The 16376-nt window shown below is 36.3% G+C and overlaps 1 protein-coding gene across 5 annotated transcripts in view; it reads left to right on the forward strand.

Annotated features, from left to right (window-relative positions):
* Positions 1 to 16376, forward strand: part of ODAD2 (outer dynein arm docking complex subunit 2) — a 93665-nt gene extending 77289 nt beyond the window's left edge. For all 5 annotated transcript variants that reach the window (XM_035545467.1, XM_035545468.1, XM_035545469.2 and 2 more), the window contains one exon: positions 15568 to 16376. In XM_035545467.1, coding sequence (XP_035401360.1) covers positions 15568 to 15681 — 114 coding nt within the window. In that variant the 3' untranslated portion in view covers positions 15682 to 16376. The remainder of the gene's footprint in view (positions 1 to 15567) is intronic.

The following is a 16376-nucleotide window of genomic DNA, read 5'->3' on the forward strand; positions in this document are numbered from 1 at the left end:
ATCTGTTCTTGTCTTCTTACAGTGCTATAGCCTCAAGAGATGCATGATTGTTTTTCATTTTGTTAAGTTTTATTTTGGCAAACAAGGTGTAATAGCTATAATGTATTTTCTAAACTGTTCTATGAATTACTATATGAAGTGTTTGTGCTTTTTGAATTCTATTCTTAATGGTAGAAAGGTTAATTAATCACACATAGGCTCTTTCATTCAATGTAGTACTCTAACATATAAAAAATTGTTTGTTTAACCATGATTTATGAATGTTATTGTCAGAAGCAGATTTACTATTTGGAGAGTTCTTTTATACTTTCTTATAATGACTGTATTAAAGAATACGTTTTTGTATTTTTTACTGCACAGTTCTTCCAGAATATTGGTCTTTGTTTGCTAAAATCATAAATCCCTACAAGTTTTGGTGATTTTTTTTTTATGTGAAAATACTTTCAGAAGACCATCTTTGTGAAATAAATAATGTGAATTAAAAAATACGGAAGACAATTGCTAGAAATTTCTACTGAAATCTTTCAAAAAACATCTCTTTGGCATAAGCCATATATATCTGAGGTTCAGAAACTGAAATGCAAAAGCACTGACACCTACTTCTTTAGAAGAAATTGATTTCAGTTGTTGGGGGGGGCATGGTCTTTTGGTCTTTGGTGGGAGTACAGAATGTAGTTTTACATTATTAAACAAGGTTTAAGAAAATATCTTGTAAAAATCCAAAATGTTTAATATATCTATACATAAATATTATCTATGTACAATACACGTATACTTGCATATTTAACATTTACATTTTTGTTTTCAGTTTAGAAGTATCCTCTTTTTAACTGCCATGGTTGGCTTACCCAGGCTCTACGGTTCAGGCTGGAGACACAATGTGTTTGGCACATACTCCAAGCTGGTTGGTGCCTGTTGCTTTTTATAAATTAGTTGTTGCAGTTCTTGGATGTTAAGAAAGAGGGCACTAGATGGCAAAATCGCTGCATGACTCTTGGCTACAGAAAGTATGCCCAGTTCCTTCACCCACAAATGTATTGATCACATCACACTTTGAAATTTCAGATGCAAGAGGTTCCATAAACCAAGTCCAATACTGACATTTTTTGTTTTGTTTCGGAAGGATTAATGATAACTGACAATGTTACACCACCACAATTTCTGTTGTGTTGGCAACTGCCAGGTGTGAACATTTTCCTTACAGTTTCAGCTCCAGAAAGCAGAACCCAGTAAGCCTCTACCTTCATAACAAAGCAGAATTTCACCATTCATAAAGTAGGGGTACTTATATGTAAAACATTTTGCTTTTGCAACCTTGCCAGAGGTAATGAAGTTTGGCTTCAATGTAGATTAAGCCTCAGACTTGAGGTGATTTTTCAGAATTTCACACTACTAAAGTTTATGATACGTAGCAAGTGTTCTGTTAAAATGTGGCTGATTCCAGATGGGAACAACCAGCAGCCCAGGGGAGATCAGCTTATCTTTGCCCAAACCCTGTGCTTCAGGAGACCTCTAATTTAGTAACGTTTGGATAACAAACCTAGAGGCTGGCATAGAGCTCCTCTTGGCACTATTTAAACATCTTTTAGTCTTAGAAAAAGAAGCTTGTCCCACTAAGCTGTAGGTTTGTTGGAGCTGTTTAACAGTAGCTGTGCCCTGCAGCTCTTTTAGTGATAAATGAGCCGCTTAAAATAAGTGTGATTGCAGCCAACTGTGCAGAAGGAATCATTAAAAAAAAAAACTAAATAGACATATTTGAAGCTTTAAAATGCACAAACAAAGTATGTTAAACCAAAATATATGCTGCTTCTTTTAATGGAAAAGATTGCTACTGGCTAAGTCTGCCAGCTTCAATAGGTGTGCCAAAAAGCCAAGGAATCTGGCAGAGTCCATAGATAGCTGTTCCATCTTTCATCTATATTTCTTTTTTGTATTTATCTTGCTTTAGAAAATTCAGAGAATGTCTTTTCCTTCCGACTTGGCACTCTTTCTAAACCACAGAAATACACAGAGCAGCTTCTTGCAGTTGTTTAGCTCCCCGTACCAAGTCTCATCCTTGTGACTATGTGAAATATTTCTTTCTAATTTGGCAATAATAAGAAAGAAGAATATTGAAATATTTTAATATTTATGGAATAATATCAACATTGTCAGATATTAGAATTATGATTTTTAATAATTAGAATATGAGAGGTACTGGGCTTAATGCACAAGGGCAGAACTCCAGGTAATTATTTTTGGCACTCAGCTGATCAAAAATAGTTTCCTTTTATGTAAGGAGCTATTCAAAGAAAATGAGTATAAGAAATAATAAGAACAATATATGCACATGCGCATAGATTCATACTAATACATATATATATAAATAGAGGCTGTATTGTCGCTCAGGAGTCCTTAGTGGACCAAAGTTTGCATTGCATGTTGTCATCTATGAAAACTTCTTTTTTATTCTTTTTTTTTCCAACAGAACCTAGCGCTCAGTTATAATTGGCTTCGAGCCCTAGTCATTGTAATCTCTTTTATGTTGCCATTTCAAAGAGCACTCTGCACTATCTTTTAGTAATATGGCACATCTTATTGCTGTCACTTTCAAGGTATAAATTCTAAGAAGTCCTTTTGTAATGGGTAGATTATGAGATGAGCCCTAGTGTTAATGTTTCTGTTCAGTGTTCTGTATTTTGGCATAGTCTAAAGACTTGACTGTGCTTCTAGGGAGCAGCAGCTCGATGAGGATTGTGTCACTGACTTCAGTGAGGGCTGGATCAGATTGTGAATCATAGTTGTAATGGTGATTATATAACAATCCATTGTATGTAAAAGCTGAAAGATATCTTTTGCTAGACCCATATGACTTCATTTTACTTAAAATCTCATTTAATTTTGCATTTATCTCCAAGAGTCATAATTGACTGTATTTACCAGATACTAATCAATGCAGGAATTTCTTGCAACAGTTTATGATAACTTCTAATCCTGGAAGTTGTGAAGAAAAAAATGAATGTTAAAGTAAGAGAATATCTAGTCAATTACCAAAGGAGCTTGATATATCGCAAATTATATATTATCTTTGCATCTGGGGAATCCAGAAAGCTAGATGGTAAGTGAATTTAGGTTGTACCTAGTCTACTCATTGCATTTCTGTTGAAAATAAAGGTAAAAATCAAGAAACTGTCCATGGTATAGAATTGAGAAAGAAGGCATGCATAAAGGTACTTCCAAACTGCCATGCATGTATTACAGTTCCAACCACTGGACTGGGGGTGAGATACATAATATAGGTTCCTGTGGCAATGCTCAAACATTAAAGATCTCCAAAACATATTTAGAACACCTAAAACCAGAACTGCCCTGGGGAGGTCCTCTCTTTTGCTACCACTTGCCTACTGCCTGTCTTGACCAGAGGTATGTGGGATGATCCAGGTTTATTTGCTCTTTTTATCTGTATACATTGTACCTGTGAAACCTGAACAAATCCAAAAGTCATAAGATTTGCTTATCTCCTATACAGAAATGCAAAGACATAGTTGCTGGACTCAGCAAGCATTATAGGCTTAATGGAGGGTGTATATATCTCACTAAGGTCCATCATACTTTTGTCCTGGATTTCTTAGACATTCACTGTAGAGATAATGTTTTATTAGTATTTTGCTTCATAAGGCATTTCATCTTCTCGTCAGTTGCCATATAATTTTATCCATCTGCAGTAATTTTCTTGCCATTTTTAAGTGTTGGATTTACTCCTCTTGGGTTTTAAGAGAGCATTCAACAGCACTCTTCACCAAAGACTCATAAAAAAATTAAACTGCTATGTCACAGGGAGGCAAAATCCTAGAAAGAATAAATAACTGCTTAGAAATGACGACTCAAAGTGTAGGAATTAGGAATTAGGATCAGGTTTTGCAGCCAAGGGATCTTGCCATTCATAAATGATAATGGAAAGGATGGTGAAAGGTGAGATTGCAAAGTTTGCTGGCAATACTTAGTCCTTCATGGCAGTAGAGGTGACAGCTGATTGCAAACTGCAATTCACAATACTGAGCCATGCCAAATCTCCAGTGCAAGTACATTACAGCTCAGCACAAAGTTTTTGCCTTTCGTGAAAGCATTGCATGTACTACAAGAGACCCTATGGCACACTGCACATGTGCAGCAGATGCAAAGGGATGTTCAGTAACGATTCGCTAGCACTAAAAATAGGTCCATGTTTGGGCAAGGCAATAAAGTCCTTGGACAAACAAAAATCCCTTGTAATGTAGAGTGAGGGACACTCTGAAGCCTGGACTTTGGATCTTGGGTTTGCTTCTGATTGCTCAGGCTGTTTCTGTTAATCTCTCTGCTCTTCATCTCATTATCCCAGAATTCTCATGCAATATGCATAAGAATTATTTTTCTTTAAATTCATGCAAACGTCCTAGGGAGAGGGGAGAAGAACTGTTATTTTATTTAATTCTTGAGTATCACAGATGCATATGAGAGAATTGTATTTCTAGAAATCACTCTTTAACAAACACAACTGTTCTACATAAAGATGCAAGAGTTGGTAACCGCCTTATTTTTATCGTGATTCAAGCATGGGATAGTGTTTTTCTGAAAAAGAAGTTTTGTTTTTTTTTTTCAGTTGTGAGCTGAAGGATGAAAAGAGAATATTCCCTATATAAGAGTAGTGCTTTGTTTTACACCAGCTTCCCCATAGTGTTATAGTTACGCTGCAATGTGCCCCAAGTATTCTTACCCCAAAACATCCAACATTCTGTTAATAATGTGGTTGTGCTAACATAAGCATTATGAAATAATATTTTGGGTAGCTGGTAAACCAACCTTTCAACCTTTTCATGCTACCTGGAATACAAAGTAACCACCATGCAGAGTTCAGAGTATTGATAGGGATTCTTTTTAGCTTCTGGCATGGTAGCATTCTTCTAGAAAGTCCACATGATTTTTTTTCTTCCATAATAAAGTATAAGGTTGCATGTTTTTAGAAAATTAATTTTCATATCTTCCCCCACATGTTGTAACCAGCTCTGTCAGAGCTTTAATACTTGTGCTACAACCTCCACTTGCCCAAGCATAACTAGAACTTTCTATTTAGAAAACTAAAAACTCCCAAGCAAACAAATGAGCCAAAAAAAAAAAAGAAAACCCATATGTCTGTCAAAATAAGTGTCCATGGTAATGTTTTTCTACAGCATACCCTTTATGAAAGCATACAAATTTCCAGCACTTGTATATATTTTATGATCACTATATCAGACAGTGTTCATAAAGCAATGTTCAACTCATTCTGAAATTTGGGTTGATTTAAGGAAGTTGAATCCTCAATGTAAAATAATTCATTCCTTATGTTCTTGTCTAGTAACAAAATAGAAGCAGTTTTACAATCTGAAAAAGTAGTAACTTCCACTCTGTGTTCATTGTTGCTTCTATTTTTTTCCTTGATACCATACATTCAGTTCTCTGTCTGTTGTCCTCCATACATCACAAAAGTAGTGACAAAAGAAAAAGAGTAATACAAAAATTGGTAGTATATACAGACTTCAGCAAATGTGAATATCAATTTTAAGAGAGGAAAAAATAAAGAAAAAAATATTTCTGCAGCTCACCTCACTGTAATCCAAAGCAAAAACTTAAAAAGTAGAAAACAAGGAAAGACAGGCAACTTTTGAAATTTACAGATAGGAAATAAAATGTGGGCTATACACAGACCTTTGTCCATTTGTGCTTTCTTAAGTTCAGAATTTTGTATTTGTATGAATAAAGCTGAGCTGTGTTCATACTACCTATACAATCATTTATGCTGTGCTATTTTTTTTCTGCGTTTAATGTAATTGCTGTTTACTAAGTATCCTTAGCAGTGCCCCAACATGAAAGAAATTAATGTAGAAAGAACAACAAATAAATAATCAGTTCAAATACACTTCTCATATTTTGACCTAAGATAAATTACTGTCTTTCTAGACTGGAAGACATCCCAGTTTTATCCAAAGGGATAGTGTAGTTATATATGGGCTTATTCTTATTTTATATTATTTGTTTTGGGAAATTAACGTCAGTTAGGAAGGAGATCCAAATGTGAAGAATTAAAAAATAACTAAATTATTATTAAATTCTACACACTAATCTTGGAATCTACCCAGAAAATACTACAGAAGTCATTTATTAATTTATATCTATATATATAGTTGTGCTAGTTTCATAAATTGTTCTAATTGAATGTTCTCTGGTACATTTGCTAGTTTAAAAACAGACTATAAATTGAACAATGCCAGTCTTCTTCCAGTTTATGTAAATGTATGCACTGTTGCCACCCACACATCTCAAAACATGAGATTATAGATCAGTCTTCTAGTACACTACCAAAAAAAAAAAAAAAGTCTTTAAAATACTTTGTCTTGTTATTTGAAACAAATGCTATTGTATGGGTCTACAGTATGGCTGTCCTGCTTTTATCCCCAGACTTTGATATGTAATGTTTACTAGCAAAAGCATCCCACTGGTTTTGATTATTATGATCGTACATAGGCAGTGAGACAGACACTTAGACCATTGGTTCTAAATCTGTATTGACTTTAGAGATCAAAATCAGTACTTGGAATTGAATACAGAAGAGAGTTTGAAGTCAGTCCAGCAATACCAGTAGATGTAACGTACTTTTAAAATACTAGTACAGTAAGGTTTTGGACCTTGTTCTCAGTCTAAGATACAGGTTGAGATAAACACTGCAAAGTTTCTCAGTAGTCTGGAAACTGTGGTTTCTCTTTGCTGCAGTTCAATGTTGTCTTTAAAGACAGACTAATTATGGTGTACTTCAAGAATAACAGGTAAACTAAAGAACCAAATGCATGATGTTTTCAGGGCATTGCTGAGAAGTCGAGTAGAACCATATGTGAGGATTCCTGGACAGCTTTTTTTTCTCTGACTTGTTCCTGAGAGTTTATTTGCATCTGCCCTCTCTTGGCTTCCATGAAGCCTTTATATGACTGCTAGAGACAGACAGACAGAGACAAAATAACAGTATTCATATTAATAGTAATTAAAAAAAAATTGGAAAACCAAAACTGAATTAGCAGATCTTTTTTCAATTTCCTATACCACCTCCGCAGTAATATTTGGGAAGGAAGGGCAAGGTAAAAGTCATGCTCCTGTAAAATGAAAAAAAAAAAAAAAAACAAAATATGAAAAAGCAGGCATAAAATATCAGATACATACTGAAAATAAGCAGGGAATAAAAAGAAAAATTGGTTAGGCTGCAGCAAAATAAGGGAAGGATAATCCCCAACATGTTACAGAACCAGACTAAATTATGAAAGGAAAAGAACATCCATGGCATAAGCCTACTGTTTTGAACACCCATTACATGTAGCAAGTAAGCAGACTCCTGTTTTAATACAATGAATTTCCAGTGAATTGAAAAAAGCTTTTTTTATGTCACTGTATTGATGTTATGAGAAAATTCTTTGTTCTCTCTATCCCACCAAGAGCCTTTTATATGTTAATCTTCTCTTGAAAACTACAATGAAATAAAAATAAAATAGAGAAAGTGGTTCAAATAAAACTGTGCTGTAAGACCTTGGGCTTCATCACTTCTGGATTATCAGATCTGCCTATTGCTTTTTGTGGGATGAATTTCATATCCTGTAAGACTCTTTTGTACGTTGGAATGCTCATGATCATTGAATTCTTTCTTAATATTGCACCAAACTTCTTACAGCTGAATGTAGATTCAAACTATCTGCCCTTAAGGACCCTGATTGGTTGCATATAATCGTACCTTTTAAACAAAGATTCAAAACGTTTTTATTACTAGTTTTATTTAGCTGTATTACCTTTCCATTATATGTTTATATTCAGCTACATCTGAAATTGTGGGAAATATCCCTCTGAATTCCAATGACTAACAACTTGAGATGGGAAAACCTTTCAACTTAGTGTGTTTTAAGGTGGCCTGCAAGTTTACAAAGTTTTAAAACCTTTCTGCATTTTACCATATACCATTTTATTCACATTTTCCTTGTCATTGATATTCAGAATTCTCTGCCCTTTTTGTCTTTGTGCAGAAGTGGGGCGCCCTCCCCTAAATAATAATACGATTATAAGAAATAGACAGTTAATACAGATGAGGTATAGAAAGAGCTGTAGAGTATTTTGTTCATGTTTTCTACATATATATAAACTTGCAAGTATGTATGTGTATTTAGCGTGTACCATGTTATAATTTACTATAGGTATTCAGGTTTTAAATATTTTTCCAACAAGTGAAGCAATGCCACATTTAACCTTATTGGACAGTAAGAGAGCTATATATATTTTTTTTATTTTATTAGTGTTTGTCCAAGAGGATTTCTGTTCAAGAGTATATGCAATAAGCACAATTCGGATGTGTTGGAGACCCACACAATTCAGCTGTGTTGGAGACGCCCTTGACCCAAATGCTCTTAAGTTTAGCTGTAATAAGAGGAGGATGAGGGGGAGCTCTATGCAGAAGAATTTTAAATTGCGAATCTATCATGACAAAATCTGTTGAAGTTCACTGAAACTGTTTATTTCTAAAGAAATAGTAAACATTTCATGATAGTGTACCATAATCAGATGTTCAGAATTCTTCACTGAATCTGTCAAGCCATCCTGTTCTTTCTCCCTTGTTTCCCAGCATATTGTGGGATTCAGCTTACCTAACAGCTGCTTTGTTGCAGGCAGTTATACAGAAAAAAGTAATCACTTGCAGAGGATAAGTCCTAAGTTCTAAAGCAGGTGAGGTGATATAATACCTGGAAGTACACCACAAACTGCAGACAAGTTTGTTTCCACCCTAACATGTCCTGCAGCTGTTTGCAGAAAGGGTACAGGTTTCCCCCTGCACTCTCCTTCACTGGTTTTTGCTTGTTCGTTTGTTTTAAGGAGTAAGGGAAAGATGAGAAAGAAGAGAGAGCTCCTGACCAGCCTACTGACTGCTACCATGTTCAGGTGTACCTTAGCCTAAGCTGCATCATTTGGACCTTCTCATCCCCTAGTCTGCCTGACTTGACGCTGAAGGGTTGTTACCCTTTATCCATGGCTGCTAGAATGGAAATGTGTTTCAGGGGAGAGAGAAGGGGAAAGACAGAAATGAAAGAGGAAAGGAAAAGAAGCCAGGTGGGATCTTACTAGGATTTCACCCAGCCCAGCCAGAGTGTTTCAGTTCCTCCTCTTTCCACTCAGAGTGAATTGGGCCACGTCAGGGGCTGCTCTGACTTTAGTCCTGGAGTGGAGAGGTCTTGTGTGAGGGGCAGTCAGCACAGTGGGTGTCTGCCCTGCCCATCTTTTGCCTTCACTGGAGCCTTGTGGTACAGGATTTTCTACCTCTGCTAACAGTGTTCCCTGGCCCAAAGACGTTACATCTGAAATCTATTCTCTTTGTGTCACATGAGGAAAAAAAAAATTAAGAGAAAACACTGCAGAATTTGCTTGAGCATCTTCTTCTTAGGAGGCTGTGCTTGGTACATGGGGCATCCTTTCACTCCGCTGAAAGGAGAAATCAGGAAATGGGCCTGAATTTTAATTCAGAAACTGATTTAGCTTAACCCTCATTATGCTTTGATTGTAGAGTATGTTTTATTATTTATAATCTAATTTTTTTAAGAAATATTTTCATAGGAATATGTGTAACATAACACTCAAACTAGGTGCTTTAATATTTTCCAGTGTGCAATATGGTGTTGAAAGTTAGCAAAATGCTGCCTGGATCTAGACTGATACTTTCTTGGATAAGCTTCCACCATATGCTTTTATTTAAAGTATTTTTTAGGTTAGGTTTATAAAAAGCATGTGAAAAATGTCTTTTTTGGAAAAGAAGTGTTACGCAATTAGAAAATCACAGTGCTAGAAATTTAGTATCCTTTAGGAAATGTTGCATGTAAAAGAAGTCAGATACTAAATCTAAATTTAACCAAAGAAATGGCAAGTCCTACCACCAACTGGAAATGTTATGTCAATCTACAAGATGTCATCACCAGCACAGCAGATAGAAGCAGCAGTTGTGTTGAAGTAAATGTCTTTAGTTCCAGGAGTTTTAAGTCCTATGTGAACTCTGACTAGCTTCCCAGTATAGATATGAATCTTATTGAAGGAGTTAGCCCATATTTCCTTCTGATCAGAAAAAAATCTAATAAAATCTGTTTTACAGGGCAGAAAAACATAAACAAGCAAACAAATGAACGAACAAAAAATAGAAAAAAAGGCATTAAAATTATTTTAATAGTTATTCTTCCATTATCTGCTTTCATATTCACAGGACTCCAGAGTATAGCTTAGGCTGATCTGTATCTGCTTTATATGAGTACAGGAACCTCTGTCCAGCAGTGTTGTTCTACACTGTCCACTGCTTTGGAAAACTCGTAGAAACATCAAGTGACTAACTGCAAACTATTCTTTCTGAAAACACCACTTCCCGTATTTTCTGCTTCCCCCACCTGTGAGATGGGAAGCTGTGAAAGACTGTGTCTAAAGGAAGTAGCAAATTGAATACTTATGTAATATTGTACCCAGGTCATGGCACTATGGTTCCTTACGAGTTTTTGTCACATTTAGGATTTATTGATGTAAAACTTGTCTGCACTTTTTCTGCATTAAAATCTCCTTGTGCTACTTCTTCTGTAGAAGTGAAAAATTCTGGAAAGACATCTTCATAGAAATGGGAAGTAATAGCCTGTTTTTATTACTGTCTTACTTATCCAGGGAAACATACCCATTTTGGAAGGACACTTTTACAAGTTGATTTGTTGATTCTTGTGTTATCTTGTTTGAAAAAATGGGTTTTCAATTGGATATTTTGTGACTTTAGAGACACTATCGTAAGGAAGCTGTGCTTTCAACCAGTAGAAGGCAGCATCACTGGCGATGCATAAACGTGCAAGCAAATATTCTGGTTTACCCCCTTACTTCTTACTGTTTCCCTGAAGAACAGTTGTTATGACTTTGGTATGCCAGGGAGCATAAGACGCAGCAATGGGAATTTGCCAAGCATGTCTTCAGAGCAACAGTTCCTCCTCCCAGTCTAGGAAACTACAGCCTGGTCAGCCTTGCATCGGTCTCTGGGGAAATTATGGGAAGAATCCTCCTTGAACACATTTCTGGGCACAGGAAGGAGACACTGACTGGCAACAGTCAACATAGATTGACCAAAGGTAAGGGCTGGAGCACGTCAACAGGAACGTTACAAAATTCAGCCAAGGACAAAGACCAAGTCCTGTGCCTGAGAAGGACTCACACTTGCACTTGCACTTGCCCTTGCAGTGATGCTGGCTAATGACTGACTGGTAGTGGAGGAGTTTTACTGAAAAGGGCATGGAGATTTTGGAAGACAGCCTTAGCCAGCAGTGTGTCCTGACAACAAAGAACTGGGCTGTACTAGCAGGAGCACAGTCAGTAGGTTGAGGAAAGTGATTCTTCTTCCTCTTAGTACTCATTACCTCTCACCTGGAACATGGCACCCAGCTGTGGGCCCTTCTGTACAGGAAAGACACGGATAAACTGCTAGTTCAGCAGATTGCCACCAGAATGGTGAAGAGCTAGTGCACTTGTCCTGTGAGAAGAAACTGAGGGAAGTGGTTTTTTCAGCATGGAGAAGAGAGAGCTTCAGGCGGACTTAATAGCAGCCTTCCAGTAATTACAAGGAGGTCAGTCATCAAAAAGATGTGGCAAAGCTTTTCACGGTGATACATGGCTGGGGAATGAGAGGCAACAGGCATAAACTGAAAGAAGAGAGACTGAATATAGGGAAAGCCTTGTCTCTCTGGGGACAAACCCTGCAACAGGTTGCCTAAAGAGGCTGTGCAGTCCGCGACCCCAGAGGTTTTCAAGATCAGGCTGAATAAAACCCTGAGCAACCTGGTATAAATCTCAGGGCTGACCCTGCTTTGAGCACGAGCTTGGACGAGAGACCTTGAGACCCCTTCCGTTCAGAGTTACTCTGTGATTGTGCTATGCTAATGCAGCCGCACAGTTGTCTGCTATTTTAAAGCTGGGATAGTAACAGCAAAATCTTCTTAATTGTTCTGGATGTTTAAATGATTTGGCTGTGCACTACTCCTGCTTTTGGAACCCATAAATGCTACATATGCTCTGTACGTTCCCCAAACAGCTTGTATTTGTGCTTATTTGCTGGTATGACGTGCTAACTGTGCAAAAAATTTTGGACTGTTGCCTTAGAATATAGATACCTGCCAACTGAAAATGAAGTCTACATAGTACTGCAAATGCTTTCTCTGTCTATGGAAAGTGCCTCTTATGTGCCAGAAAGAAGCATTTATACCACATGCTTTTTACTGTTTCTCACATCTGTTAACATTTACATGTGTCAGAAAACAATACCTGAACAGTGAAGGGAAGGGATACATGAAGTTCAAGGACATTGCATCAAGAAGAAGGACATGTAATAGTGCACTTGTGCATTGGAATAAAAAAAAAATTAAATATATATAAAAAAAAGCCCTCTTGGACTTGTCAAATACATGCAGTATGTGGATACGATCTGTGGATACTATCTATGCATACATTTCCATAGCTGAATTGGATGACCCAAATTGCCAGTCAATTGAACTGAACCCACAAAAGCATCAAGAAGTGGCAATTAGGAAGCAAGAGAATTATACCTTTGCTGGTGCATATGAAAAGGATAAAATTTTATTTCATTTAAGATAACATTTATATCCAAATCTTTGAAGTTAGATTCCTAAGTTTATAATCGCCTACTTACATTGAAATATTTTGCATTTTTAATAATCTTTGCAGTTGCCCTCTTGTTAACACATGGAATAAATTGACTGGCAAATAGTGCTGTATATCCTCAGTCCCCAGAGACAGCAACTGTATAAGAATGTGTTTCCAGGAATATTTCTTTGAACTTATATTCTGAAAATCCTGAGATGCTGTAGTACAGGATTTTGTATAATGTGGCAATTCTTATGGATGTTGCAACTGGCAAGTGATTGAGGAGAATGAGAAATTAGAGAACAATTGATCCCCCAAGCTCAGAAGGAAAAAAAGCAGTTCTATTATCTTCATAAAAATTGCTGTTTGCATTGTTGCATACCACTAATTCTTTAGGCATCTGCAAAGGTACCTTGAATCCATGTCCTGTAATGTGTTGTTCTTTGATACCAAACTCTGATTCTCCAACATGTAGCTGCAATAAAAAGCAGAGACAACCATCCCCCTCCAGTCCCCACCACTGCCGTTGTCATTGCTTAATATTGAGCTCACCATGGAAAGTGACAAAAAAAGTATTTATTTTCCCAAGTCTTCTGAGCCCAGAAGTGGTGGCTAAAAGAATAAATTAATAACCTTGTATTGAGGACTACCTAACATGGAGTCATAACAAAGGCAAAGGTTTATTTTGACTTTTTGCTATATTTCCACTAAACAATACCTCTCCAAAATATTAATTTCATGATGAATGTCTGCTCTCAAGAACTGATAAAAAAATCTCATGTTGAATTTATTATGGAAGTTTGAGTTGCACACTCTACACTGAAAAGCCTTGCACTAGGTTTGTGAAGACGCAGTGAATAATCACATATGGCATATAGTTTCCTTGCTCCCAAATTTGAAACTTATGGCATTACCAAAACCACCGTATGAACGGTATGTGCATACATATTTTTGGTTTTGAGTCAGGGACGTGAAGGATCTATACCAGTTTTCCTCTGTAAGTTACAAGAGAAAGTTGTAAGGCACCCAAAGAAGCATTTTAAGTTAATGAGAATTCAGCTGGTGGAAATTAGCAAGGAAGAAAGAACTTCATTCAGGGGTATTTCTTTTAAGGTAGGTGTCTGATAAGACTTGCATTCTGGCCTTCGTGCTTTGTAGGGCAGCTTGATCACTGCACAGAGCCGTGCTGCTTCATCGTGCCACCAGCCCAAGTCAGTGGTGAAATTTCCCCCGACTTCACTGGCTGATGAACCTGGCCAGAGTTTTCCTGCAAATAAAGCACAAGAATATAAACCTTTCTCTTTAATTGTCTTCTTTTCTTATATACTGTCACTGAATACATATACCTCTGGTTTAGTCTTTCAGAAGTGTTCACACCTTAAGAGCTCTTATTTAGCTATTTGGACACAGACAGTTGATTACCCCAATGGAAATTTTGGGAAGAAGAATTGCTAGAAAAAAAATATTTGATGCTTCATTTACATAATACTCTTTTTGACATAATTCAGGCATATTACAGGCATTCTTACAAGTTACATATAAGGGTCAAAGGGTGAAAGGTGACTGGCAAGATGCTTGTTTTGTACATTTGGCTAACACAAATACTTCCTCAAGTATAAAATGCTTTGATCTTTATAAGCAAATGCCATATGTGTGCAGCTGTGGCCCATGCCTCATGATTGCTGGAAGGTTAGAAAAAGGTAGCATATGAATTTAATGTCTGCATTCAATTTATACTTTTATATTTAGCAGTTCATAATTTTATGTAATATTTTAGCTGTATGAAAAATATGCTCTGGAGTTGAGTGATAACAGATTTCTTTGTGGTTTGACATTGTTTGGGTGAACACAGAATCCTAAGTATTGCAGACTGAAAATATAGGTTTTAATTAGAGCTGTCTGAGCTTCGAAATACCTGGACGCACATTAAGCTTGGCAGATTTTCAGAAATGTGAGGATTGTGTGGAGCTGATTTAAGCTAGGCAAGAGTCTTCTGTTTTCCAGCATATATTGCAGTTGCAGTTGCATCACTGACTTGCAACACACTAAGGAAAAGAGATCCAAAACCATTATTAATGATTTTCTGATATATAAAAATGTTTTATCATCAAGGCCTGTGTTATGTCATGCTTGTGTTGAACAGTACCTTACTCCAAGGGAATTTCCACTGAAAAAATTGAATGACTTCCAGAGTAAAGAATCTACTCCACATGACTGAAGAGCTGAATCCGCTCCAAACGTTTGGTGCCTTTGTTGAGCTTTTGTTTTTTCACTTTAACCATATAAGAATGGTATGCCCAGATCTGTATCCCTCAAGCAGTTTAACGTGAGTGGTTCGCTGTGACAATAAAGAAACCTATTACAGTCAATGGGACACGGGGGTCCCTTCACATGGATCCAGTTTTATGATCAAGGCCAAAAAAAAAGCAAAAAAAAAAAGTGCATGGTTTTGTTTATTAAAAATCTTGAGCATGTACAAATATACTAGTATGCCCTCAAGGGAAACCACGATTTCGATTAACACATACGTAATTTCTACTTTCAAGAAAAAAATCCAAGTCAGATCCAATAGGCAGATATGATAGATAAAATAAATAGAAAATCAGACATGAAATATCAAATTGCAGGTACAAATGTGATAAGATATAAAGTGTTGTGCTCTATGTGTATGTTAATACATATAGGTATACAAAAGTATACATAAATATCTATATATATGGACACATATAATACAATGTTTTTTGTTAATATAATTTTCAATATTTTATTTCTTATATATATGTGAGTAAATGCATCCAATTGTTAAAAATATGATTTGAATACTATTTAAATGATAGCATACTTTTTGTATTTCTTATGCTGTTTTTAATATTATTTTTGTAGCTCCTACTGACTATGGTGGGCTCTACAGATGAAACTCTGCAGGAGGCAGCAGCTGGTTGCATAGCAAACATTCGCAGATTGGCTCTAGCAACAGAAAAAGCGAAGTATGGCTGATGCTTCAACAGCTTTTACCAACACCTTTGTACTGCAGTCCAGCTACATATGAATGAACGATTGCTTCTTCTACTATTGGTATGTCATAGAACAGCTCATTTAAATTAGAATAATTTAATAACAAAAATTCATCTGTGGAAAAGGTATTTGTTTTTACATTGATGATTTGTCACACCTGGGGTTTAGAAAATGCTCACACCTAGTTTTCTGGATCTCTTAGTATTGCATCTTTTAAAAGACTACCAGTTAAGATATGGCTAAGGTGCCTTCTACAATTAATAAGCTTGTATTTGAAATTAGTTGTGGATATAAGTGGTTTTGTGTATCTGTGACATTGCAATAAATACATTTTCCATCACTGTGTGTGGGGTCGGGTGGTAATTTAGGAATGTCTTGAACAATTCCTTTGTGCTAAATTTGTCTAATCATCCTGTCATTATGTTTTTGCCTGTTTGATCACTTGCAACTCACAGGAGAGGGCAAACTACAGATACATCAATCTCACATCTGGTGTTATATAAGTACTGCAAACAGCTGTAGCAGTAGACATCGCTCCAAATTTCCTGTTTCCACCAACATCAAACAAAATAGGGCTTAATTTTATAAGTAGCTGGTGAAATGTGTTTTAATTAACATATGTGTTTAAATCAAATTAAAATTTACCATCTGTAAATAAAAGTAGAGTATTACATTTA

Source organism: Cygnus atratus, chromosome 2, assembly GCF_013377495.2.
Source record: "Cygnus atratus isolate AKBS03 ecotype Queensland, Australia chromosome 2, CAtr_DNAZoo_HiC_assembly, whole genome shotgun sequence".
NCBI classification, from domain to species: domain Eukaryota; kingdom Metazoa; phylum Chordata; class Aves; order Anseriformes; family Anatidae; genus Cygnus; species Cygnus atratus.